Below are 26,927 nucleotides of genomic sequence, written 5' to 3'. Positions count from 1 at the left end.
TCAGTATCTTAAAGAAATGCTTTTCTTAGGTTTCCCTCTTGTTTTTTATTGTTTATGTTTTTGTAGTTTAACCTGAAATAATCTTAAAGATTTAAGATTAATATATGACATTTCTGGAACCACCACCCCCCACAAACTTTACAAAATGTTTATATCATTTTCTTTTAATTACTTTTTTTTTTTTAGTGGAAAATGTAAAAGAAGTGCTTAAGCTTACATTAGATGGAAAGAATGGGGTCGTGCAAACAGGGGAGCTGACCATTATTCTTGATGGCTTGACTGTCGATCAGGAATCATTACCTAACTGCACTACATCAGCAACCAGTAAGTGTGGCATTTTTTCTTGGCTCTCTGGTTATCTGAAACTTTTGATTTTTTTAAGTAATTGTGAAAGTAAATTTCTTCTGTTTTCTAGAAGTTCAGCAGAATGGCGACGCTGTTCATGAAAGTGAAGGTGAACCTTCTTCAAGGGCTAACACAAGGTGATCCATCTCTTCTTACAGGATTTAGGTTATTTAGTAGGCAGTTTTCCCTTGAGCATGCACAATTATACCTATGCTTTTACCCTTTGAAAATGTTTGACTATGTCAATTTTACATCCTTTGTTTTTATTTAAAACCAATTTTATTTTCAGTTGATTTTCATAATTTGTTTGGTTTAAATGCTAATTTACAAATTTTTAATCATTAGATAGGGAACTGAGTAAAACTTGACCCATCATTAGCACGATTCTCTTTAACTACAGACTTGAGTTTATTACCTGTATTTTGTTGATTAATATTCTGCCAGTTTTAAAACAGAAAGGAAGGAAGGAACTTACAAAGAGCATATTCCTTTAAGTTGGTGATCTACTGCATGATTTTTAGTTGATGACACGACTCTATGACAAATGTTTGGCACAGTTTTAAATTTCCAAAATATCTCAAGCTCAGTGCATTCTGACAACCAATTCAAATGCTGCCTTGAGAGTACTGGTGCCTATATGGGTGATTCTGAGATACAGTGGGGGAAATAAGAATTGGATCCCCTGCTGAATTTGTACGTTTACTCACTTACAAAGAAATGAACAGTCTCTAATTTTATGGTAGTTTCATTTTAATGGAGAGAGACAGAATATCAACCAAAACTCCAGAAAAAAGCATCAAAGTTATAAATTGATTTGCATGTCACTGAGAGATATAAAGATTTAATACCATAGTACACAGCCAGAATTCTATCTCTCTCAGATTGGTGGTGTGCCCATGTGGCACACAGATTACAATCAGTCAGTGACAGATACTCCCGATCTCAGCTTATGTGTGTAAAGCACACTTGTCCACAGAATCAATTTCTTCAATTCCAACCTCTCCACCGCCATGAGTAAAAGACCAGGGAGTTGTCAAAGGACGTCAGGGACAAGACTGTAGACCAGCACAAGGCTGGAATGGGCAGCATGACCATCAGCAAGAAGCTTGGTGAGAAGTTGACAATTGTTGTCCGATTATTTGGAAATGGAAGAAATATAAAATGACTATCAATCGCCTGCGGTCTGAAGCTGCATGCAAGATGTTGCCTCATGGGGTGAGGATGATCATGAAAAAGGTGAGGGATCAGCCCAGAACTACATGGGAGGAGTTTGTTAAATATCTGAAGGCAGTTGGGACCACCACAGTCACTAAGAACACCATTGGTAACACACATGTACAGGCCCATCTTAAGTTTACCAGTGAACGTCCAGGTCTGTACATGCCTTATGGACGCTGCAAGATTGCACTCCATTACGGCGTAGTGTGTTACCAATGGTAATCTCAGCCCTTTCCTTTTCCTTTTTCCATCCTGTCATGATATAACAAACACAAGACCTTAGACAGGTGAGCCTCTCTTCTGTTTCCACCTTTCTAAAAAGCGCCTGCTTTTTTATTGCAGATGCATTGCATTTAACAAGTGACTGCTTATTGGTTATCTGCTCTCACTTGTACCGTTTCCTATCCCAATGGCTTAATTTTGTCTGGGGTTATGAAACTGCACCATTGGTGGTCACAGGAGTGTGCTGCTACTGCCCCAGACTCGCTACAATTATGTAAATTAAGGCTACGACTGAAAATTATTGGAAAAAGTCTGTAATGTGATGGGGTATCTAATAAATACAGTGCGTAAGTTTGGGGTATGAATTTGGGAAATCATGTTTTTTGAATTTCACATTTGTCCACTAATTCTAAAACCTGCTAACAACTAGAACTATGGCTGACTATTTGTTTCTGAGTATTTTTCCAGTAAAGGCAGAAACCCTGAAGGAGACATTACTTGGTCTTTAATTGCTTAATGTTTAAGGGGCAGTTATTGGCTTTGTTAACCTCCTAGTAAGTAAATAGGGAATTACTGTTGTGCTAATTAATCTGTTTGCTTCACTCGCTGTTATTTGAAACAATTCCAAATGTCTGTGTTTTCCAAGTTCTTTGATAATTGTCTTTGCGCTGCACTTAGTTATGAATCAAAGACTCCAGGTTGCATTAAACATTGCCATTTAAAAATAGGTTGCCAGCTCTGGCATGCACAAGGGCATCCTTTAATAGTACAGTGTGCACCTTTGTCCCAATAATATTCTGTGCCAACTTAGCTATCCACAGCAGTGCTTTGTGATTCTGAACTGAGCAAGTGTTGTTAAAGGACGCTGTGCAGCCATTGACTGTGTGCTTAGCTGTGCATCTGTGGAGGTTGGTGAGCATTGTTAGAGACACACCATCTTTACTCCAACCTTTGAGGTAAAATTTTAAATGGTGAACCTTCTTGACAGTAGCAATGTGTGGTTCATATCTCTCTGTAAAGACTCTCATCATTGTTAGTAGTCAGCCTTACGGTATTGTTGTCATTAGCAGATCTAATGAAGGAGCTCTGTGTTTGGACTCCCTGCAAAGTTTATCAGTATAGCAGTGGGAGCTCAGCATGCTACCTGTGGGGTGTCTAAGATGAGAACCAGCAGGAAGTCATTCTAGCAATCCGTACACTGAACCACTTATCTTTCTTTAGCCTCTGCTTGTATTCTGGAAACAGGATAACTGAGAAAAAGGTCTGACTTGACTGTAAAAAGTGTCATTTGGTACTTTAGACGCAATAAAAAATACAATTAAGGAGCAAATGCTAGAGTCTTCATCTTGAGATCACCAGGCTCTTCAAGTGGCTCTTATGTATGTTTCTCATGATTTAATGCTAAATATATTCAATGTATTGTGGTGTGCTCCCATCTGTTGCTGGTATTGAACCACTGTGCCTAGTCTGCGGAAGATATGCTAATAAGAATGTCATTGTGCTATAGACACATAACAGTAAACTTAAACTTGAAACATCCACTTTGTAATCGGGAAACCTAGAAATTTCTAGCCCATAGTTAAAGACACAAAATAAAATAAGTAATACATTAAAAATTGCTTACTTTAAGGCTAGGAGTATCACATGGGAAGTAAGCGTGTTGGGCTTGTATTTAGTGGATCATATCAATAACAGAAACCTTGCTGAATAATAGAGTTACGGAAGAGTACAACAGATGATTCCACATTTTTCTAGAAGGATAGAAACTTTAAACTGATTCCAAGACTGCAAGATACAAGTAATGAGGAGACATTGAAGGAGTTGTGCCTTTTCAGCTTAAGCAAACAGAGAACAAGAGTTGACATGATTGAAGAGTTTAAATTTCTGAAAGAAATTAGTACAGTGATTTGAGGCTGTTAATTTAAAATGAGTTTAGCAAGAACACTGGGACACTGTTGGAAACCTTCACTGAGACATTGTCTCTTCACACAGATAACCATAGATACTTGGAATAAGTTACCAAGTAGTGTGATCGATAGTAGGACTCTAGGGGCCTTCAGAACTCAACTCGATGTCATTTTGGAGAAATTAGGCTGATTAGATTGGAGAGCTTTGTTGGGCTAAATGGCCTGTTCTCGTCTCAACTTTGGTATTGTTCTAGAAGAAAGCCATTATCTGCAATGCTAATGATAGAGAAAATCAACAGAGGACCTACTAGACTGATTCACGGACTGGAAATAGTCAGATGTTCCGTTCTATGAATTTACTTGATGTTAATTTACTGCATTTTATTGGTAAAAAATCCGTCTTTTTTACATTCTTGCATGTGAAGTCGAGATTTTGATAAATCTTGACGTTTTAGACCTCCCTGAGTCCGATTTAATTTCTCGTAGAGAAAATATTATAATCATCCAAAAATTCAATTTCGAGATTTTGATGAATCTCAATGTTTTAGACCTCCCTGAGTCCAAAAATACAATTTTTGGAATTCTGTGTGTGTGTTGAGTACACTTTTAGTTAAGTCATCCAAATTTTGCATACAAGAACTTGGTATAAAAGGTAGATTTCTTCCAACTTTTCAGCTGTTTCCGCTAACCGGAAGTGGTAATTTTTATTTTTTTCATGTAGCTACAGAGTCTGATTTATTCAACTTTACTTTTTATAATAATTGCTTAATATATTATTTATCTGATTTGATTTGTTGATGGTTCTTTAATGTACATAAAATAAAAATATAATCATTGTCTTGCGGTTTTACTCAAATATCCATCTCCTTATCTGATTATACAACAAAGTCGAGGGGAGACCACTCTTAGAACAAGGGTGGCGAACTCCAGGACTGGAGGGCCGCAGTGGCTACAGGTTTTCATTCTCACCCTTTCCCTAATCAGTGACCAGTTTTCACTGCTAATTCACTTTTTCCCCCATCACTTTAATAGCCCTGTTAGAAGAGTTCAGCCCTCTGAATTGATTCCTTTCTTCATTAAATGACAGCCAAGCAGAAATGAGACGTGAAACGAGCTAACAGATGACCAGCTAAACTGGGGCTTCAAACTCCAACCAATTTCACTCCAGTCACTTTCTTAAGGAGAAGCCAATTCTTGCTGTTTATTAAACCGGTTATTTAATTCCATGGCTTGTTGCTGTTCTCCTTCTGCCACAGCAGACATTTCGAAAACTGACGTTTTTCTGTTCTAAGAGCACCAATGTCAAAATGTTTTGGTGACCTGAGAGATCAACCTTACCAAGACCATCACCTCTCTTTAATTTCAGATATTGTGTGATGGACACAGGGGGACTGGTCATGTGGTGGCTTGTTTTGTGTCTGATTATTGTTTGGCTGATAATTAAAGAAAAAGAAACAACTATGGGGCCCGAGTCAAGTTAATGTAAAGAAATAATCAGCAGCATAAACTGGGCACTAATTAAGAAGATGGTAAGAATGAAAACCTGCAGCCACTGCGGCACTCGAGGCCTGGAGTTGGACACCCCTATCTTTGAACATGATTGAAAGTGTGTGCAGTGGTGGGCCGGCAGCATGACAGAACAGTGTTGTGGGGTAACCAAACAAGCTTGGTCTGAGGCAGGTAGTGATTAATTCAAATTTAAGGTGTACAAATTAACGGCTTTTACTTTTATGTTTCCTTATTTTTCAGTTCAACTTAAGGGTATGCTGATTTGGTCAACTGACTGTGTGAGTGTGTGCTCTGAGATTGAAAGTCCCCAAACGCACCTGAATTTTATACCATTCATAATTTTTCTAACTTTTGAAGCCTCATTTTCAACTGTATGTGTATGTCACTGGCAATTATTTGTTGCATTCCAAATTCCGTAGCCTTCTTTTTCTACAGTGATCTAGTGTGTCCAAGTTTTTCCTTCTCATTTTTATTAGGAGGAGAGCTCCACCCAGCAATTTAGTGGCCAGGGTGTAAAGGTTGCGACAAGCATTTCTCTGAAGCCTGATAGGGAGTTTACATCCTAGTATCCTATTTCACAGCTTTCCATTGGAATTTGTATTTTTCGTTACTGCTTTTCTAGTTCCAGCTCCTTCCTTAGGATTAATATACAAGTAATGACACTCCCTGGGCCACATGGATCTTGACAAAATGACAGCTGGATTCAGAGGGCACACACAATCCACCAGAAATCAAACTACAGTCATGAACCTTGGAAGGGCAGAAGCTTAGCAGTCTGGGGGGGACTTTGTCTCTGCCCTTGCCTATCAACAAGACAGACCAATGTGACAAACTTCGAGAACATGAGGTTTAAAAATGGGCGGGGCTAACTCTGTGAATCACACTTGTTTGACCAGCTAATATTTGCTGTAATGTCTCATGTAAATCCTTCTAAGTAGGACATCTCCCTTATGGTGGAAAATTCATTGTTCTTAATTTCTTCAACTCTTGGTGCTAAGAAGTGCTTCCCGGCTTCTGTCTTCAATTCTATTATCCCCCTGGAGGTTATATAGGAAGGTAGATACCACGAAACACAATACTATGAATAACAATATTTCACAACTTAACAAGGAGAGCCAGGAAATGTCAGAGGATTGGTTGGAATTTTTTTTTTTTTGGGAAAGGAAAGGCTTCAATTATGCTGTTGAACTTATCGCTACCAATACTTTAACTAGAACAATGTGTTGAGTAAATTTCTGGATGGCAGTTTTAAAAAATTTACAAATAAACCTTGTAAATCCCTAGTTTGGCACTCATTTAATGGTGACATTCTTTCATTTTATTTATTTATTTATGTATTTTTTTTTACATCAACTAGTGGAACCTCCAGTGGAAGTGATATTCAGGCAGTGCCGTCCTCTTCAGTACAGATGGTGCCAGACAGTCGAGTGCTCAATGGAAATGGCGAATTGTGCTGCAGTCATGGAGACAAAACACCCGAATTAACACCAACAACCAATCTGTCCAATCTTGTAGTGAGTAGTACTGGTAGGTGGTTCTTTTTTTAAATACTGATTTGAAGCTTTCATAATTCTGTTTTTATATGTAATACATTGGTGTAAGCATCCAGTGTTTTTTTTTTTTAATTCCTGTGGTTGATATACTGATATACTTGAACCTTTTGTGAGAGTGTTAATTTGATCTTTGGACTTTAGGCTTCACACATTATATAGTTTATGCCTACATTTTGTCATTTATTACTAAAATATGAAAATCGTTTCTGTTTTAACAATGTGTTTACACAGATTACTGTAGAAATGGAACACACATGAAATGAATGATTTCCAAATAACAATATGTTATTTCCACTCAAACTCCAGCACATCACTCTCATATAATCAATCAGGGCATGAGCTGGGAGAACATTGTGCATATTCTGCGGCGGTGGGGGGAATGGCTAGCAGGCTGCTTGCTACTTGTCTTTATCGGCACATTTACAGGACAAAAGGCGCTGACTGAGAGGTGCGATGGGATTTAAGGTGGGCTGGATCTACAAGTTTTTTCGTAGGCGGTGGTAATTCTAGTGTTAAGCTGACTTTTAAAAACCTTGATCGAGGATGAAGACCTGATGTGCAGAGGCAAGTAATTCCAGAGTCTAAGAGCAACAAGTGAAAAAGCTCTGTCTCCCTTAGACTTCAGCCGAGATCTTGGCACTACAAGGAGCAGTCGTCCAGATGACTTCAGTGCTCTTGGTGGCACATAGGGGTGAAGGAGGGCACAGATATATTTTGGAGTGAGACCATGTAAGGCTTTAAAAACAAACAACAAGATTTCAAAATCAATGTGACACCTCCCTGGTAGCTAGTGGAGACAGACTCAAATGGGGGAGATGTGATCCCGTTTCTTGACCCAATCAAAATTCTCGCGGCCGCGTTCTGAACCTGCTGAAGGAGCAAAGAGCAGATTTTGGCAGACCCACATATAAGGAATTACAATAATCTAATCGAGATGTAGTCAAGGCATGAATGACTGTTTCCAGTACTTTCAAGTTTCAGACCTCCCATTGTGCATTTAAATCTAAAATGTTAACTTCCTACATGTAATACTTTATATTTCGTCTTCCTCTTTCCCCACATCTTTGTGTGGTCTTTTTTTTTTTTTATATAGCTTTCAGTGTATTTAGTTATATTAAATTTCATTGGTCATAAATCGGCCCATGTCCCTCTGTAATGATTCACTGGATTATGTAGCAATCCATCTAGCTTGGTATCGTCTGCAAAGTTAACCAACTTGTTGTTTGTTTTTGCCGTCCAGATCATTTATATATTAAAAACAGCAATAGCCTCAGCCAACCCAAAGGGGAACATACTTAACATCTACTTACAGTATTTGGCAGTACAGCAAAATAGAATTTGGTGTTATTGAAGGTGACTTGAAGGTACAAGCACTACAACCAATCACATCATTGCAAAATGACTCCTATTTTCCTCACTTCCTTAGATTACACTTTAAGTAATTTATGGATAGTTTATGATATAGGGGCCTTTAGAGACTTGTACAACAATTAACATATTTCTGCCCTTTAAATATAATTTTTCTCCCTAACATGTATCATTTAAGTCAGAGACTTGTTTAAATATCTTTGTTGAATGTCATCATTTCTCATTGTAGAAGTTCAACTGTGTACTTGCAACAGTGATAAGAGAAGTATCTCAACACAAAACTAGTGCTTACACATTGACATATAGATAGAAACAAAGTACTCTGTTTGTCCCAAGGGGAAATTTTACAACAACAATTCCTTAAGCACACACAAGAATTGCCAAAAAGAAGAAAAAAAAGTACTGATGTGCAGCATTGTTCATAGTGGCCATCAGTTTTGTCTTCATTCTGTCCTCTGTTACTGCCTCCATTGAGTTGTGAGTGGGTACCCATAACTGAGCCTACCTTCTTAATTAGATTGTTGATTTGGTGGGTACTCTTGTAGTGATTTTACCGGCCCAGCACACTACAGTGAAGACAATTGCACTGGCCATCAGAGTTATAGAATACCAGTAACGGCACACAGCACGATGACGTGCAGTGAATACACTTCACTTACAGTTTTCATACTCTCTCTGTACGTTTAGCATTTGTTTGCCCAGAGGTTGATGCGCTTGCTGCTTCCTGAGCAGATCTTCTTTTCTCCACCCTAGCGGCCCGCTTCTTCTCTTCTTCTGTCGCCATCTTTTCGCGTTTAAACTGATTAAGTCAGTTTTTAAGTTGCAATTACTTAGTACGATTTGCTTCATTTTTCACTTAAGCTGGCACTTCAGTGTTCAATCTGCCTCAAGAATGATTTAAGATATGAAGAGGTAGAGGAAGTGATGGCATAGGTGGTAGGGATGAGAACGGCGCCCATATGCATGCGCCGCACAGCCGCTCTGCTGCGCGCTGCCGAAAGTTGATTCTTCAATAAAATAAGAATAAGAGTGATAAAAATCATCAGCCCGAAAGAAGATAGTGGATGTCATGTAGTATATATGCATACCAAATATCAGGTCAATTGGTTTGTGGGCTACAGGTGATTTGAAATCTTGGACAGACAAACGGACAGCTACGGTAGAGTATTATATAAGAAGATATACCCTGATAATCTGTTATAGTTCTAGAAATTGGAACTTGAAATTAAATTTTCTTACAGTGAACAAATGTCAGTGCTTGAATCTTCCATTACCTTCCATGCATTATTCCTAATTTTGTGCACAACATTTAGTATTCAAAATGAGTTACTCCGTATATCTCAGATGGACAGGTTTTGTCTTTGACATCTTTTGCACTGGACTGCTGTTTTTTCCTTAACTATCAGACAGCATTGTTACGAGTGTAAATCTTCACCACATCCTCTTGTTCTTTACCTCTGGTTTTCTCTTATCCCAGGCTGCTGCAAATGGAGGTGTGTATCTCTTTTCCATCAAAATTTTTTTTCCGGCCATTACACAGGGTCTCTTGCATATCCTTCACTAACACATTTTTCCATCCTATTTATTGGTCTTCTCCATCTTTAATACTCTCCTCAGAACACTATTTTCTTCATGTCACCATACACATCAAGCCCAATTGAGTCTTCACTCCTTTATAATCTTCCATATCCGTCTAAGTGTCCCAAAATGTACGTACTTTTTTTGTTCGGTCCACTTTGTACGTCCCCACATACTTCACAGCATTTTCATCTCTTGAACTTCCTTTCTTTCAGTCTCTGCACTATACAGCATTTGCTCACCAGTCTCACCTGCCAGTCCTTTTATCTTGGCAGCTTGTCTTTAGTCACAGAGTATTCCCCTACGCTTTCTCCAATTTTTCTATCTTGCTCCTTTTCTTTATCTAATTTCTGGCTTTAGCCCTGTGTTACTTTGAACCACTGATCCTAATATTTAAAGGATCCCACTTCTTTACACTCATCCGCTCTGAGCTTCCCTTTTTCATTTTTACCTTCCTTCACTGTTTCAGAATATATATTGCATTTTGATCTGCTATTTCATGGCCCCTCTAGAGCATCTCTTGACCTCTTTGGTTCCCTTTCCAGTTCCTTGTATCCCCCACACAGCTCATAGTTATCTGCCTAAAGCGTTGACCAAACAGGCTCTTTCTTCATTTTGTTGCTGATCTGTTGTTCACATAAACTATGGCGGGCTCAATGCCGAACCCTGATGTAATCCCAGTCTCGCTTCAAAGTCGTCTTCTATTCCAGATTCTCACATGACTGATGTTCTCACTTCAGCATTTCTATTGTCCTCATCCCTTAATACCTCCTTTTTGAGGTTACACGAGGTAGATATTCAGCCATTGTGATGTACACTACACAGCACACAGTGTATTATTATCATTTCATGGCGTAATAATTACTAACAAAAGACAAGTGAACTGGTTGTTTGGGAATGTTTTCTAGTTTTTAATACATTACAATTAAAAATGTGCACCTCTGACTTAACGGATTTAGATCAGGTTTTTTTTTTTCTATAATTTGCTTGAACGTTCCATTGATTTTGCGACTTTCTTATCACGCCAAGTATCATAGTTCGCTTGCAGTACCGATTTATTAGCGCAAATCCGAGAGAGACTCCTCTGGCTGCGGGGAGGGGTGGCCCTCCTCACTCACACGTCTGCCTAAGGGCGTAACATTAACTCTGCTTAGTTAGCAAACAAAAGAACTACTTAGCGGATTTAGATCTTTTTTTTCTATAATATGCTTGAACATTCCGTTAATTTTGTGACTTCTCTCATTGTGCTAAGAATCCTAGTTTGCTTGCAGGAGCGATATATTCGTGTTAATCTGAGGCAGAGGCTGAGACTGAGCGGAGGGGGAAGTGTGACGTCAGGAGTAGAGAGCTGGGTGGTGTCTCCTCACTGCCGCGGGGGATGGCTAATAAGTAAATAATGGATTAATGAAACAATTAGAACACCTGGAAAAGAAGAAAGAAAATCAAGATGAAAATATTGTTATTCCCATATAACTGCTTGATACATTTTAATATCTATCTATCTATCTATCTATCTATCTATCTATCTATCTATCTATCTATCTATCTATCTATCTATCTATCTATCTATCTATCTATCTATCCATCCATCCATCCATCCATCCATCCATTATCGAGCCTGCTATATCCTAACTACAGGGTCACCGGGGTCTGCTGGCGCCAGTCCCAGCTAACACAGGGTGCAAGGCAGGAAACAAACCCTCAGGCAGGGTGCCAGCCCACTGCAGGGCACACACTAGGGACAATTTAGAATCGCTAGTGCACCTAACATGCATGTCTTTGGACTGTGGGAGGAAACCCACGCAGACACTGGGAGAGCATGCAAACTCCAAGCAGAAAGGACCCGGGAAGTGAACCCAGGTCTCCTTACTGCGAAGCAGCAGTACTTACCACTGCGCCACTGTGCCACCCGTATGTGTGTGTGTGTATTTTTTTTTTATTAACAAACTTAGTTTTCTAATTTCTATATTGTTCCCAATACTTGGAAAATAACAATTCACTTAATTAGCCCGGGAGTCCAATTAAAACCAGAAGCTGGTTGGAACAAAAACCTGCAGCCACAGAGGACCGAGTTTGGTAGGCTGTGATCTATGATACATGGCTGTATTGCATTATGGTGTTTGTTGATTGCTTCACTTTTGATTGCTAAGTTTGTATATTAATGATAGTCCACTTTTAGATTGTCAGTCTTTTTTAGATTTCCATAGACACCGATTGTTTAAACGCACTTTGCATTAAATTGTGTATATTTTAAATCAAAAGATCTTTGTAATGAATTTTTGACAGCATCTTGAAAACTACCACATTCAGCCCTCATTATCTTCGAAGGCAGTTTTCTCTTTTAGCTGACTTTTATGACTTTAATTCTTTGTCTGATTTACTGGGGAGGTTAGTAATATATGACTTTTAGAAATCTAATAGGTGATCTTCACAGTTTATTTTTAAAGTTCAAGTTGGAGGCAGGCCAGTGTGATTATAAATAAATAGATAGATGGTATGATTCTACACCTACCAACAAATGCATGACTTCAGCTAGCTCAAAACACCTAGCTAGTAACATTTCCAACAAGTAATCAATTTGAAAGTGGTGTACATTCATTTCAATATGCATTTTCTGCTGCATTTTGTCACAGAGAAGCATAGCTCAATTTGACAGTAAAGGGAGTATTACTAATTCAATCTGCGGCCCAATCCCTTGCTTTGTCTGCCAAATTTCACACTTCTGCCCTTATAGTAAAATGATATTAAGACTGTGGTTAGAAAAAATATTAGGCTGTGAAATTAAAAGGGACCAGCATCTTTGGTGCATGATCCCTAATGGGAACAGTAGAAAGAAGTACAAAACTGTAGTCTTGGTTTGTACTTATTGATGTGAAAATGCTCTATTAATAAAAACACCATCCCTGGCACTTATCATATTACAAAAGAAATTAATGTACATTTTATCTGTTTGCTTGAAACAAACAAAGAAGCTTTTACAGTGTTGTTTTCCCTGCCAAACTGTTGGCATATGGCAGAAACCCAAGAAGAAGCCCTCTCTTGCCGCAAATTTGGCTCTCGGTTTTTAACATCTGTATCAGCATACGTCTTGACAGTTCTTATCTTTTGCACACAGCATGTGACCCAGACTGAGTAGTTGCTGAAGCATAAGGTGTTTATCTTTGATTCAAAATTGTTAGCTTTACCAGTATTTCAATAATATTGGCCAGTTAGAAACACTTGGTTTATTATTTTTCCCCTACTCACACTGATCGTCTGTTAACGTAGAAACGTATATCCAGTACATTCCTGGGTGTTGAACTATTTTAGAAGTTTCCACTCTTATAGTCTTATAGAGTTTCAAGGCATGCAAGTATTAATACAGTTGATGTAATTGGTGAGTTCCTAAGTCAGCAGTTATCCTGTAAGTAGCGTCTGTGGTGGCCTGGCATTAAATTAAAAAAAACAAATGACCATTTAGTATTACTATATTCCCTTAAAATCAGGTAAAAACAACATATAACTGTTCAGAAAGCATCTTCGTTTCATTCCCAGTGACTGTACTGCCAAGCACCTTGTACACGTGACTCCTGGTCAATATTGGCAGTCTGCATTCCCTTGGTTCCAAAGCAATTTATTTAAAATGCAAACATTCAGCTCTGCATGCAGTGCCCTTCTGCTCATTGTGCGTATTGTAAGCAAAGATCTCTGACATCGCCATCCTTCTGGTTTTATAGCAGACAGCTTCTGTGAGGAAAGTTCAATTAAACTGTCTCACACCAAGCTGAAGGACACAATTGGCAGGCTCCAGTTTCCACTATTTTAGAAGAAATGTAGCACAGTGTGTTTTATTGCTTAAGGCATTGTTTCTGCGTTCCCACAGATGGTACATTGCTATCAGTTATGAATAAAGACTGAATTTTGTTTGCAAGCTGTCATTGGCCAAAGCTGTGTGTGTGACATGCAAATCTGCTCTGAGCTGCAGCAAACTCCTTACACACTCAGATGCACACAAGGCTAAAATTCTTTTAACAAAAAGCATGTCTAATAACCATTAAACGTTTACTAGAGCTTTGAAACTTAAAATTTCTTGGTTTTCTTTTCATATTTTCTTGGTGTATGGAAATTGAAAAAAATATATAATGAGTAAATATATTTTCAACTTTCTTATGTATTTAGCATAATTGTAAATTAATTTTCATCTAAACGTATGTTCTAGAAATATGTTTTAAGCCTGAAACATTGAAATCTCAGTTATTGGTTCCCTGGCCTTTTTCATAGAAGGGCTTATCTCACAAGGACTCATCAAGCATAACAGTCACATCCTGTTGTAGCTTCCTTAGTTATGTTTACCCCTGGAGAAAACAGCCAAAAACAGGAATATTTCTCAAAAAGAAAAAAATGTTATGATGTGTAACAGAAACCAGTAAATACCAAAACATTAACATAAACAATCTGGAAAAAGCATGTCTAGTGTTCACCACTGTACACTTGATACAAATTTGGTACATCTGCTAATTGTATCTATTTGTATATAACCCTGTACTGATTTTATTTTTTTGTTATTCTTTATTATTCATAATTAATTTAATTTGTTTTTCTTTTCTTGTAACACTTCCTTTGGACATCCTGTAAATCATTTTGAGCTACATCCTGAGTATGAGATTGTGCTATAGAAATAAATGGTGGTGTTGTCTGATATGTTTTGAAATGCTAACTAACGCACATCCTGATGTTGCATTTGGGGCAGTAGATGTTCTTTTTTGCTCAGTTTTATTATTATATTATTTTGTTTCTTGCATATGACAGGGTAGAATGTTACGTGTCTGATCTGCACAAGCAATGGTGCGCATTGTGTTATCACAGTGCAAGGCTTGGTGACTTCCAAATTTCCCGACGCAAGCATTGACTGTTGCTGTATTGTGAACAGTGCTTAGGGTTCTCTAACATCTTTCTTGTCCTTCCACTTAATTACAGGCATTTAGTCTTTTTGCTGTGTTGGTTCTGCTCCCTGATGTGACTGAAGTGCACAGAGATATCGCGGTGATTTGGCCATATAGTGCTTAAATTCAAATTGCTCGAATCATCTGATAGTTCATTTTAAGTTTGTTCTAAAACTGGCTTTACAGCTTCCCAGTTACACACCACTGTCTGTTTTGGTTGTTGGCTCCACATCAAAATATGAATCTTTTTTTGTAGCTCAAGAGACATTCAGGGTTAACGCCAAGAAGGTTAATTTGAGCGTTATGTACCATAGCTTATTATTAACAGGCCTAATGTGGAGAATATCAAAATACTTGACATCCACAGTTAAAAAGTAGAAAATGGGAGAGATTGAGTCAAGGGTTTTTATTATTAGGTATACAGTAATCCCTCCTCGATCGCGGGGGTTCCAGAACCCCCCGCGATAGGTGAAAATCCGCGAAGTAGAAACCATATGTTTGTATGGTTATATTTATATATTTTAAGCCCTTAGAAACGTTCCCACACTGTTTATAAATATTCTCCGCACAGTTATACAGTAAACCCTTGTTTATCGCAGTTAATCGGCTCCAGACAGATAAATGAATTTCCACAAAGTAGGATTCTTTATTTACAAATCTTTATTAATAAATATTTTCGCAGTTAGAGCATAGAAAACTTGTCTACGACTTTCTAAATACGTTTTTTTAACATTATTAGAGCCCTCTAGACATGAAATAACACCCTTTAGTCAAAAGTTTAAACTGTGCTCCATGACAAGACAGAGATGACAGTTCTTTCTCACAATTAAAAGAGTGCAAACATATCTTCCTCTTCAAAGGAGTGTCGTCAGGAGCAGAGAATATCGGAGAGAGAGAAAAGTAAACCAAAATCTATACTGCTGTTGGGCTTTCAAGTAAACGAAGCACCGCGATAAAGCCGCCGCAATGAAGGGATCAATGTGAAGGTAGTCTTTTCAGCATTTTTTAGAGGAGCGTCCGTATCTTCTAAGCAAGCAGCCTCCGTGCAAACAGCCCCTTTACTCACACCTCCTCGTCAGGAGCAGAGAATGTCAGAGACAGAGGCAGAGAAAAGCAAACAATCAAAAATCAATACGGGCTGTTAGAGCTTTGAAATGTGTGAAGCACCGCGCAGGAAGCATATCTTATATCATTGAGGAGTTTTATTTAATACGTAATACGTGCTCTGATTGGGTAGCTTCTCAGCCATCCGCCAATAGCGTCCCTTGTATGAAATCAATTGGGCAAACAAACTGAGGAAGCATGTACCATAAATTAAAAGACCCATTGTCCGCAGAAATCCACGAACCAGCGAAAAATATGATATATATTTAGACATGCTTACTTTTAAAATCCGCGATGGAGTGAAGCCGCGAAAGTCGAAGCGCGATATAGAGAGGGATCACTGTAATAGATTTCTTGTATGACTTAGTCATTAACCAAATAATTAGAAAGGAGAATAATAACTTGCAAAACAATGCAGAATTTTAAGTTATTGCATAACATAATTGAAATTGCATTATTACTGCATTGTGGTACTATCACTGCATGGTCTCTGACAGCTCGTACCTTTAATACAGTAAGTAGTATTGGATCGGTACTAAACTTTTGTCTGCAGTATCAATACCAACTTGTGGATCTCTGTACCAGAACCAAGATGGTTATGAAGCAAATAAATCCAAATCTTACTCCAGCATTCCTGGTGTGCTGTACAATTGTTCAGATTAATGGTGGTCCCCAGTAAAGGTTTTCATTAAAGGTGTGCCTCATGTAATTCATGGCTCAATTGAGTGGAAACACAATTTAATGGAAGGGGGCAATACAACATTTGGTGAAGGCACATGCTGTCCAAAACCTGCCACTTCATACCCTCTAAATCAGGGGGTGCCCATCTACGATCCTGGTGGGCCACAGTGGCTGCAGGTTTTCATTCTAACCATCTTCTTTATTAGTGAGACATTTTTGCTTCTGATAAACTTGTTTTGCCTTAGTTTCAATTGATGTGACACCTACCCCTTAGTTGTTTCTTTTTCTTTAATGAGCAGCCAAACAATGAGACACAAAACAAGCTGCCACATGACCAGCTAACTTGAAAATTAAGAAAGATGAAGGTCTCGGTCCTGTTGGTCTGCTCAGGTCACTAAAACATCTTGATGGTGGTCTTAGAAAAAACAGAAAATCAACAGACTGCTGTGGCAAAATGAGAGCAGCAGCAATATTTTCTGATATTCAGTAACGGCTTTAATGAACAGCAAGAGTCGGTTTCTCATTAGGAGTGCATTTGGCTGGAGTTTGATGTACCAATTTAGCTGGTCATCTGTTGGCTCGTTTCTCATTTAATTTCTGTTTGGCTCTCACTTAATGAAGAAACAAATCAACTCAGAGGAATGAATCCTTAAAAGCAGGGCTATTAAAATGAAGGGAAAAGGAATTAATTAGCAGTGAAAACTGCTCGCTGATTAGGAAAGGGGTTAGAATGAAAACCTGTAGCCACTACTGCCCACCGAGACCAGAGTTAGACACCCCTGTTCTAAGTGCATAAATCAGTCTAAAGGACTAAACACACTGCAATGCAAATAGATGTGAAAGTTTGACAAGCTTTGCATGTTTTAACCAAAATTGATTGATTGTCACATATTTTAACTCTTCAATCCCCCTTTAGAACAAATTGCATCTACCAAGGGGGAAAAAAAATCATCTTTCAACTGATTAAAAAAAAATTTAATTGACAATCTGTTCTACACAGTAAAACATTCATGTAATCTGCTTTGTAATAACTAATATAACTGTAGAGTAAAATAGATTTTAATTATAGTAGCAGTAATAAAAAGACAACAATAGTGCCAAAAATTCCTTTTTAAGTACTGAAAAAGTTCGACTCCTGGCAAACACATTGTGCTAAGAGCAAAAATGTGTACTTGAAATGACATCTTTCACAGAAGACAACAACAACATTTATTTATATAGCACATTTTCATACAAACAGTAGCACAAAGTGCTTTACATAATAAAGAATAGAAAAATAAAAGACACAATTATAAAACAAAATAAATCAACATTAATTAACATCGAATAAGAGTAAGGTTCAATGGCCAGGGGGGACAGAAAAAACAAAAAAATTCCAGACGGCTGGAGAAAAAATAAAATCTGTAGGGATTCCAGACCATAAGACCGCCCAGTCCCCTCTGGGCAAGACTTCGGGGTATGTCATCTGTGTTTCTTGATTGTACGTAGTGTTTCTAAATCTTCATGTAGTGAGAAGTCGGGCAAAATGACACCTTTTATTGGCTATCTAGAAAGATTACAATATGCAGACTTTCGAGGCCAGATCTTCAGGGAAGATGTAATGCAGAAGGGGCCCTGAGTGGCCTCAGCAGCTTACATATTTTAATCGTTCTAGTTAGCCGATAGAAGGTGTCATTTTGCTCGACTTCTCACTCCATCCATGATGGCTAACATGTTACAACACCACAGACCTAAATCTTCATGTAAAACACTATAACAGCAGTAGATTTGATTTCTCAAATTCTGTCTTATTTTGACACATTTTTTTCTTTTGTTGCTTTTATTTCATTACTGTTCACATTAGTAATGGTGGAATACAAGTGATCATGCCACATGAAATGCTTCAATCACAGACATGTAGGCAAATAGGTATGAGGGAAACATTCATTAAGCACACTCAAAAGTGCCGGAGCTGATCACATGATTAAGTAATAAAACATACAATTCAATATTACTGTTTAATCATCTGACGTCGTTTTGGATGCTGTCTGTACATTTCAAACTCCGAACAGTTCAGCATGAAGAAATCAACCCTAGAATCTGCAACATGGGATCTCTGCAGTGTTTAACGTTTTCATTTGAAGGATCCAGATGGTAGCTTACTGTGTACTTTATCTCATTTGGGAGTGAGGGAAGATGCTGGTGATAGTCCAAATGTAGGGAAATTTTTTGTTTCGGTCTTTTTTAAAACAAACCATCTTAGAGAGTTGACGTCTTCCAGATTAGCATGCTGTTGCATTACAGCCCTTGAGAATAGATTGTGATTTCCCAGATTTTTCTGTGCATAGTAACATGTGTAGACAATGCAGTGCAGCTCTTGTGAACGAATATAGTGAATAGTAGAATATACAAAAGACAGATTTGTTCCTATGACTGGATGACTTAGAAAATCCCTTAAACCAAATCTGTGTGACACTTAGAGCCAATGCACAGTGTGTGCTGTGTATAGCTGCCCAGCAGCATCTGGCGTGGCTTTAAATTTATTATGTGTAATTTTTGTTATCTACTGTACCTTCATGTACCTCACATACTATATCTTTCATTTAACTTCAGTGCCTAAGTAGTAGAAGTAATTCCACAGAGAAGTGGAATAACTCCTCCTGGAAGCCTCTCACAATCGTGATACAGCTGTGACACCCAGTGCTTAAATTATCTTTTGTTTTTTCATAAGAGGTTCACGTGCTTGTCCCAAATTTGTGTAATATTGTTTTGAAGAATTCATGTCATTTGAACTGGCATTTACCAACTTGTGGTTAAAATAGTACAGGTATGTTGTAAATATAAGTAAAATCTTTCAGCACAGAGCTACCAGGTCAAACGATTGAGGATCTCAAGTGGAGCCCACTGTCTGTATGGTTATTTATGTACACACTAGACATTAAGCCCATACAATAACTGGCGCTAGAATAGTAGGGCATAAACATTAGGAACAGTCGATATTAAATGGCAAGGGACCTTGTATGTGGCTGTAATATGGTCACTGTATTGTGTGCCTTTAATTTTCTCTCTCAGTAATACTGGCTTGTATTTCCCTAATATGCCTGTAATTTTGTCTGACAGTAATACAGTGGAACCTCGGTTCACAACCATAACTCGTTCCAAAACTCTGGTTGTAACCCGATTTGGTCGTGAACCGAAGTAATTTCCCCCTTAAGATTGTATGTAAATACAATTAATCCGTTCCAGACCGTATTAACTGTATGTAAATATATATTTTTTTTAAGTTTTTAAGCACAAATATAGTTAATCATACCATTGAATGTACAGTGTAATAGTAAACTAAATGTAAAAACACTGAATAACACTAAGAAAACCTTGAACAACAGAGAAAACTAACACTGCAAGAGTTCACGCTACAGTCTTACGACCTAATCAACAACCAAGAAAAGTAACACTGCAACAATGCACGAGCGCACCTGTGTGTGTGTCTATCTCTCGCCTGTGTGTCTGTGTGTGTCTGTCTGTCTGTCTGTCTGTCTTGCACGCACCTGTGTGTGTGTGTGTCTGTCTCGCGTGCTCCTCTGTCTGTATGTCTGTGTGTGTGTCTGGCGTGTGTGTGTGTGTCTGTCTTGCGCGCTTGCACCTGTGTGTGCCTCTCTCTGTGCACAGGGAATGCACAGGAAGAGACTGAACACGTGCTGTGTGGCCCCGCGCATGCACTTCACCAGAAGACACACACACACGAACACCTGGACGCACACACGGGTTTTATTAAAGAGGATTAGTAATTATACAGAAAGTATTTAGACCCCTTAGTTTTTTTTTCAAATTCTGCTATGTTGCAGTCTTGTGGTAAAATCATTTAAATTAATTTTTCCCCTCATCTAACAACACTCAGTACCCCACCCCACAATGACAAAACGAAAACACCACACTGAAACTGAAACACCACACTGACACAAGTTTTCAAACCCGTTCCTATGACACTTGAAATCTGTCTCAGGGTCTTCCTACTCTGCAGATCACCACTGAGGTGTTTCTACACTTTATTTGGAGTCCAGTTGTGGTAAATTCAGGTGATTTTACTAATTAGGAGAGTCGCATGCTTGTCTATAGAAGGTCCCACAGAAAAGAAACCAGACCTGAGGTCGAAGGAATTACCCATAGAGCATAGAGATAGGATTGTGATAAGCCACAGATCTGGGAAAGGCTACAAAAATCTTGAAGCATCAAGTATTCTTAAGGCCATTCTTAAATGGAAGAAATTTGGAACAACCACTCTTCTTAGAGCTTGCTGCCAAGTTACACTCAACAATTGGGAAAGAAAGGCCTCGGTAAGAGAGCTGACCAAGATCCCAATGGTCACTCTGGCTGAGCTCCAGAGAAACTGTGTAGAGATGGGAGAAACATCAGACACCCTACTAAATCACCCTTTTAAAAACCACTTGGAATTTACCAGAAAAGCACTTAATGGACTTTCAGACTATGAGAAACAAGAGTTCCAAGTATCAATTTTGGTGGAAACTGGGCTCCGTTCATCAACTGCATAATACCATTCAAACAGTGAAGCACAACATATGCAGCACTGGGAATGGAGCAAAGTACAAAGCTATCCTTAATGGGAAAAACTACTTCAGTGTGTTCTGGACATCCAACCAGGCCAAAGGTTCACCTTTCAACAGGACAAGGCATAGTCAACACAGGAGTGACTTAGGGTCAGCTCTGTGAATGCTCTTTAGCAGCTCAGCCAGAGCCCAGATTTGAACCCAATTGAACATCTCTGGAGAGACCTGAAAATAGCTGTTCACTCCATCCAGTCTTTGAGATTCTGGATGTTGCTTGGCGAGGGCCAAAAATAATTTAAATGATTTTTGCACAAGGCTGCAACATAATATGTATAAAAAGTGAAGTGGTCTGTAGACTTTCTGAAGGCACCGTATATTCAAATTAACTTTTATATTACATGTTTCAGCTTTACTCATCTTCAGGTAAGTGTAGCGATAATACACTGTGAATTAATGCTGAGTTCCATTTACCTCGGATGTCGGGACTGGGAATGACATCATACCTGTGTTGATTTTGTTCCATTAAAACATTTGGAAAACCAATATGGAGGTGCCCAAGAAAGCCCTTGTGCTACTTTCATTAAAATAAAGGGCATTTGAAAACAATGCATTACTTGGTATTTTGCGTATCCAAATCCCATAGCAGCATGTCCACTGATAGAGGTTGGACAGTACTGTGTGTACGACTGATTTAATGAGACTCAAATAGACAAATGTGCTAATAAACAGTATAATACTTCAGCTTTTACTAAAGTTTGCGGTGTACGTCGCCATTTTGGATTTATGTCATGATCTGAAGTCTTACCAACTTGGACTTGACAATCCAGCCGCTAGTTTCTCATAATCTGAAAATCTGACTTAAGGGCGTGTCCCTGCTGAAAATTCCCACTAGGAACTCGGAAATTCTGACTTTCCACTTTAATTGGCATTAGATATACTGCTGTCTCAGGCAGATTGATATAAAGGGGTGAAATAGATTGGTGTCGTTCATATCCATGGCAGAGGAGTTGCAGGATTTCTTCTGGTATGCTCCCAAAAGCATCATGCTGTCACCTGCAAATACTGAAACTGTGATGTGAAGGTCACTTTTGTAATTCAATTAAGTGTATTCTTATATAGCAACAGTATTTATATATATATATATATATATATATATATATATATATATATATATATATATATATAAAATTTCTAGTTATAGTCCATAAACACAACATTTCTATAAATATACAAATATCCTGTTAAACAGAGGTCTTTCGAAAATGAGCAGAGTCACAGTTCCACTGATCTAATCCAACTGACCACCCTGTCTCTTCTGAGTGATGTACAGTTTTATAAGCCACATAATGAAGTCAGCAGCTGTTATTAAATATGATAGTCCAGTGCTGCGTCAGTAGCCGTTTTATACCTAAGGTACCCAATCACTGTGAGATCTCATTCTGTAGCTAAGAATAGGGCCTGTACTAAGTGGCTGTGGCAGCAATTGCAACATTTGGATATTGACAAGGAAAACAGAATGGAATTGGGTTAGTAGCACCTGGTAATGGTGGTTATACTTTTAGTCAGGCAGAATTTACCGGTTATCACAAACTTAGCAGCCTAATCAGTAGCTCAGACAGAGCTAAGTAAGACTGTTTATAGTCTACAGGTTGACTTTAACTGCCAAAATCTATGGGGACGTTCTTTACACCAGCAGATGGATCGTTCATTTATGATTGGAATTTTTAGAAGGCATGCATTCTTGGTCATAATTTGTGCTCTGAAATAAATGTTTTAATTCTAGGACAAACTATCCAAGACATGTAGTTGAAGCACAGAGCTTGACAACCCTTTAAACATACCTTGGTGAGATGTTGGGAAAGCATGATGGATGCTAGGCTGAGAGGAAAGGTGGCAATCTGTGAGCAACAATATAGTTTCGTGCCAGGAAAGAGTACTTCTACAGATGCATTGTTTGCTTTAAGAGTGTTGATGGAAAAGTATAGAGAAGGTAGGAAGGAATTGCATTGTGTGTTTGTGGACTCAGAGAGCGCATATGACAGTCTGCCAAGAGAGGAGTTATGGTACTGCATGAGGAAGTCGGGACTAGCAGAAAAGTATGTGAGGATGATACAGGATATGTATGAGGATAGTGCGACTGTGATGAGGTGTGCGTTAGGAATGACAGCCTGGTTCAAGATGAAAGTGGGATTACATTAAAGATCGGCTCTGAGCCCATTCCTGTTTGCAGTGGTGATGGACAGGTTGACAGATGAGGTCAGACAGGAGTCTCCAAGGACTATGATGTCCACAGATGACATTGTGATTTGCAGTGAGAGTAAACAGCAGGTCAAGATGAACCTGGAGAAGTGGAGGTATGCATTGGAGAGAAAGTGTTGTTGGTAGGAATAAGATGGAGGGCAAGTGCGTAAACAAGAGGAAAGTGGTGGAAGGGTGCGACTGCAGGGAGCAGAGGTGGTGAAGGTAATCTAATTTAAGTACTTGGGTTCAACAGTCCAAAGCAACAAAGAATATGGCAGAGAGGTGAAGAAGAGGGTGCAGGCAGGATGGACTGGGTGGAGAAGAATGACAGGACTGATTTGTGATAGAAGAGTACCTGTAAGAGTGAAAGCAAATGTCTGTTAAACGGTATTGAGACCAGCTATGCTGTATGGTTTGGAGACGGTGACGCTGCCAAAAAGACAGGAGGCAGAGCTTTAAGTGGCTCAATTGAAGATGCTATGATTTATTTTTTAAGTAACAAGGGTAGACAGGATTAGAAATTAGTGTACAACACAGGTACAACAGTTTGGTGATCAAGAAAGAAACTAGATTGAGATGGTTTGGGCACATGTAGAGGAGAGATGGAGGAGTTTTTCAGAATAAAGAATGTTGAGGATGGAACCACCAGGCAGGAGGAAAAGAGCAAGGCCAAAGAGGAGGTTTATGAATGTGGTGAAGAAGGACATGAAGGCAGTCGGTGTGGTAGAAAGTGATATAAAAGACAGGAGTAAATGAAGATAGATGAGCCGTTGTGGCGAGCCCTAAATGGGAGCAGCTGAAAGAAGAAGTTTATTAGTTAAACTTCAACAGGCAACAAATGGACTCCTCTCATATGTCATTTTTCTTATGTTCTTATTAATAAAGACTGGTAATTTGGTCAAAGCTATTTAAACCTTTATATGTTGGAAGCATTTTTGAAATCAATTCAGACTTAACTGGAAGTCAGTACAGAGAGTTGAGAACAGAAGTTGTATGTGTACACTTTCCTATTTTGAGTAGGGATCCTTGCAGTAGCATTCTGAATTAATAGATAGATAGATACTTTATTAATCCTAAGGGGAAATTCCCATACTCTAGCAGCAGCATACTGATAAAAAACAATATTGAATTAAAGAGTGATAACAATGCAGGTATAACAGACAATAACTTTGTATAATATTAACGTTTACCCCCCGGGTGGAATTGAAGAGTCGCATAGTGTGGGGTCTCCTCAGTCTGTCAGTGGAGCAGGACGGTGACAGCAGTCTGTCACTGAAGCTGCTCCTCTGTCTGGAGATGATCCTGTCCAGTGGATTCTCCATGATTGACAGGAGCCTGCTCAGCGCCCATCGCTCTGCCACGAATGTCAAACTGTCCAGCTCAGTGCCTACAATAGAGCCTTCCTTCCTCACCAGTCTGTCCAGGTGTGAGGCGTCCCTCTTCTTTATGCTGCCTCCCCAGCACACCACCGCGTAGAAGGGGGCTCTCGCCACAACCGTCTGATAGAACATCTGCAGCATCTTATTGCAGATGTTGAAGGACGCCAGCCTTCTAATGAAGTATAGTCGTCTCTGTTCTCTCTTGCATAGAGCATCAGTATTGCCAGTCCAGTCCAATTTATCATCCAGCTGCACTCCCAGGTATTTATAGGTCTGTACCCTCTGCACAGTCACCTCTGATGATCATGGGGTCCATGAGGGCCTGGTCCTCCAACAATCCACCACCAGTTCCTTGGTTTTGCTGGTGTTCAGGTGTAGGTGGTTTGAGTTGCACCATTTAATAAAGTCCTTGATTAGGTTCCTATACTCCTCCTCCTGCCCACTCCTGATGCAGCCCACCATAGCAGTGTCGTCAGCGAACATTTGCACGTGGCAGGACTCTGAGTTGTATTGGAAGTCTGATGTATGTTGGCTGAACAGGACCGGAGAAAGTCCAGTCCCCTGCGGTGCTCCTGTGCTGCTGACCACAATGTCAGACCTGCAGTTCCTGAGATGCACATACTGAGGTCTGTCTGTAAGATAGTCCACGATCCATGACACCAAGTATGAATCTACTCCCATCTCTGTCAGATCGTGTTGAAGGCGCTAGAGAAGTCCAGAAACATAATTCTTACAGCACCACTGCCTCTGTTCAGGTGGGAGAGGGATCGGTGTAGCATATAGATGATGGCATCCTCCGCTTCCACCTTTTCCTGGTATGCAAACTGCAGAGGGTCGAGGGCATGACAGACCTGTGGCCTCAGGTGGTGAAGCAGCAGCCGCTCCATGGTCTTCATCACATGTGACGTCAGTGCGATAGGCCGGAAGTCATTCAGCTCACTAGGACGTGATACCTTAACTGGGAATTAACTCCAGTTTTGAAAAAGTTCAACAATAAAGCATTGCCCAAAGTAATTAAAACAACATACTCAATTTTTTTTTAACATATCCTACAGAGTAAATAAGCACCTGAGTTTTTATTGTTTTTTTTTTTATATGGAACATGTTTTGGATATTACAGTAATTTGAGTGCCCGTTGGATACATTAGTGCCAGTGCTAACATCCAAGTTACACGCTGAATCGGCAAAACAAATTTTTATCCATCTAGTTTTAAAGAATTTGCCTTATTGTTCCCACAATGTTTTTAAAATATTAGTAAATATTGCTTATAGTTTTTTTTTTTAACTCAGTAAAGCATATAATTAGCAGAAACGTCATTTGGTCTCTTTAATACACACTGTAAGATAGCAGACAAACAACGCTAAAGACGGTGCACCACCCACCACCACCCATATGATGACCCAAAAAAAAAGTGCAAGGAAAAACACAATAAATGAACAGACGTCTTTTCAGACTGAGTTCTTAAAATGAACTGAACAAGATGGCGAATCTTCCCACTCTGAGGACTTCCAGCAGTAAGAGACTGGGCCAGGTGGACAGACACAAGTGACGTCAGTGGTGGTAAAGCTTGTCACTCATCTGGTCTACAGAGGGAGGACGAGTAGAGACGTTTACACAGCACCAAACCCTTGGAGCGGCAGACTATTATAATTACTAGAGCCCTTAAGCTGTCCCCTGTGCACAAGTGCATGACAGTTAGCATGTGATTGGCATACCAGTGAAGGTGATTGTTATGACTTTGAAATTCATCTTGTCCAGCCAGCATATAAAGTTAAAGCAGTGTTAGTCGCAGTACTTCTGGACCCTGAAGTCACTGTATATCCAAATTCATAATGAAATGATAGAGCATTGTTACGACATTTCTCTTCAAATTGAAACTCATTTAAAAGCTATGAACTAAACCACACAAGTCCAGTGTCAGCCCAGTATAACTGAGCATCTCTGATGCATCTTTTACAGTCATAAAAGTACCAGCGGGTACAAGGAAGTAAACCATCAAACCTATCATTTTCCGCGTTGTTTTTTTTTTTTTTTATACTGGCATGATGCCGTCTCCAGGGAAGCTGTCGATGATATGTTCAGTTATTGTTGCATGTGCGTGAAAATCTTCACTGTGCATCTGGCATGTGAATCGTGAGGGTGACAAAAGAGAATAACCAGATAATATACACTTTACAGGTGTAACAGGTACAGCTGTTCCACTGTTTGTTAATGCAAATAATTGACCAGCCAATTATATGGCAGCAACTCAGTGCATTTAGTCACGTAGACATTGTCAAGATGACCTGCTGAAGTTCAGACCGAGAATAAGAATGGGGAATAAATGTGATTTAAGTGACTTTGAATGTGGCATGG

At 39.1% G+C, this 26,927-nt stretch overlaps 1 protein-coding gene across 1 annotated transcript in view; it reads left to right on the top strand.

The window, feature by feature from the left end:
* LOC120530119 (NEDD4-like E3 ubiquitin-protein ligase WWP1) overlaps window positions 1-26,927 on the top strand; it is a 250,923-nt gene that overhangs the window by 128,290 nt on the left and 95,706 nt on the right. The window contains exons 5-7 of the mRNA XM_039754299.1: window positions 187-324; window positions 416-482; window positions 6,559-6,728. Coding sequence (XP_039610233.1) covers window positions 187-324; window positions 416-482; window positions 6,559-6,728 — 375 coding nt within the window. The remainder of the gene's footprint in view (window positions 1-186; window positions 325-415; window positions 483-6,558; window positions 6,729-26,927) is intronic.

The sequence above is a fragment of the Polypterus senegalus genome, chromosome 5, assembly GCF_016835505.1.
Source record: "Polypterus senegalus isolate Bchr_013 chromosome 5, ASM1683550v1, whole genome shotgun sequence".
NCBI classification, from domain to species: Eukaryota; Metazoa; Chordata; class Cladistia; order Polypteriformes; family Polypteridae; genus Polypterus; species Polypterus senegalus.
This window is presented reverse-complemented; position numbering and strand designations above follow the sequence as displayed.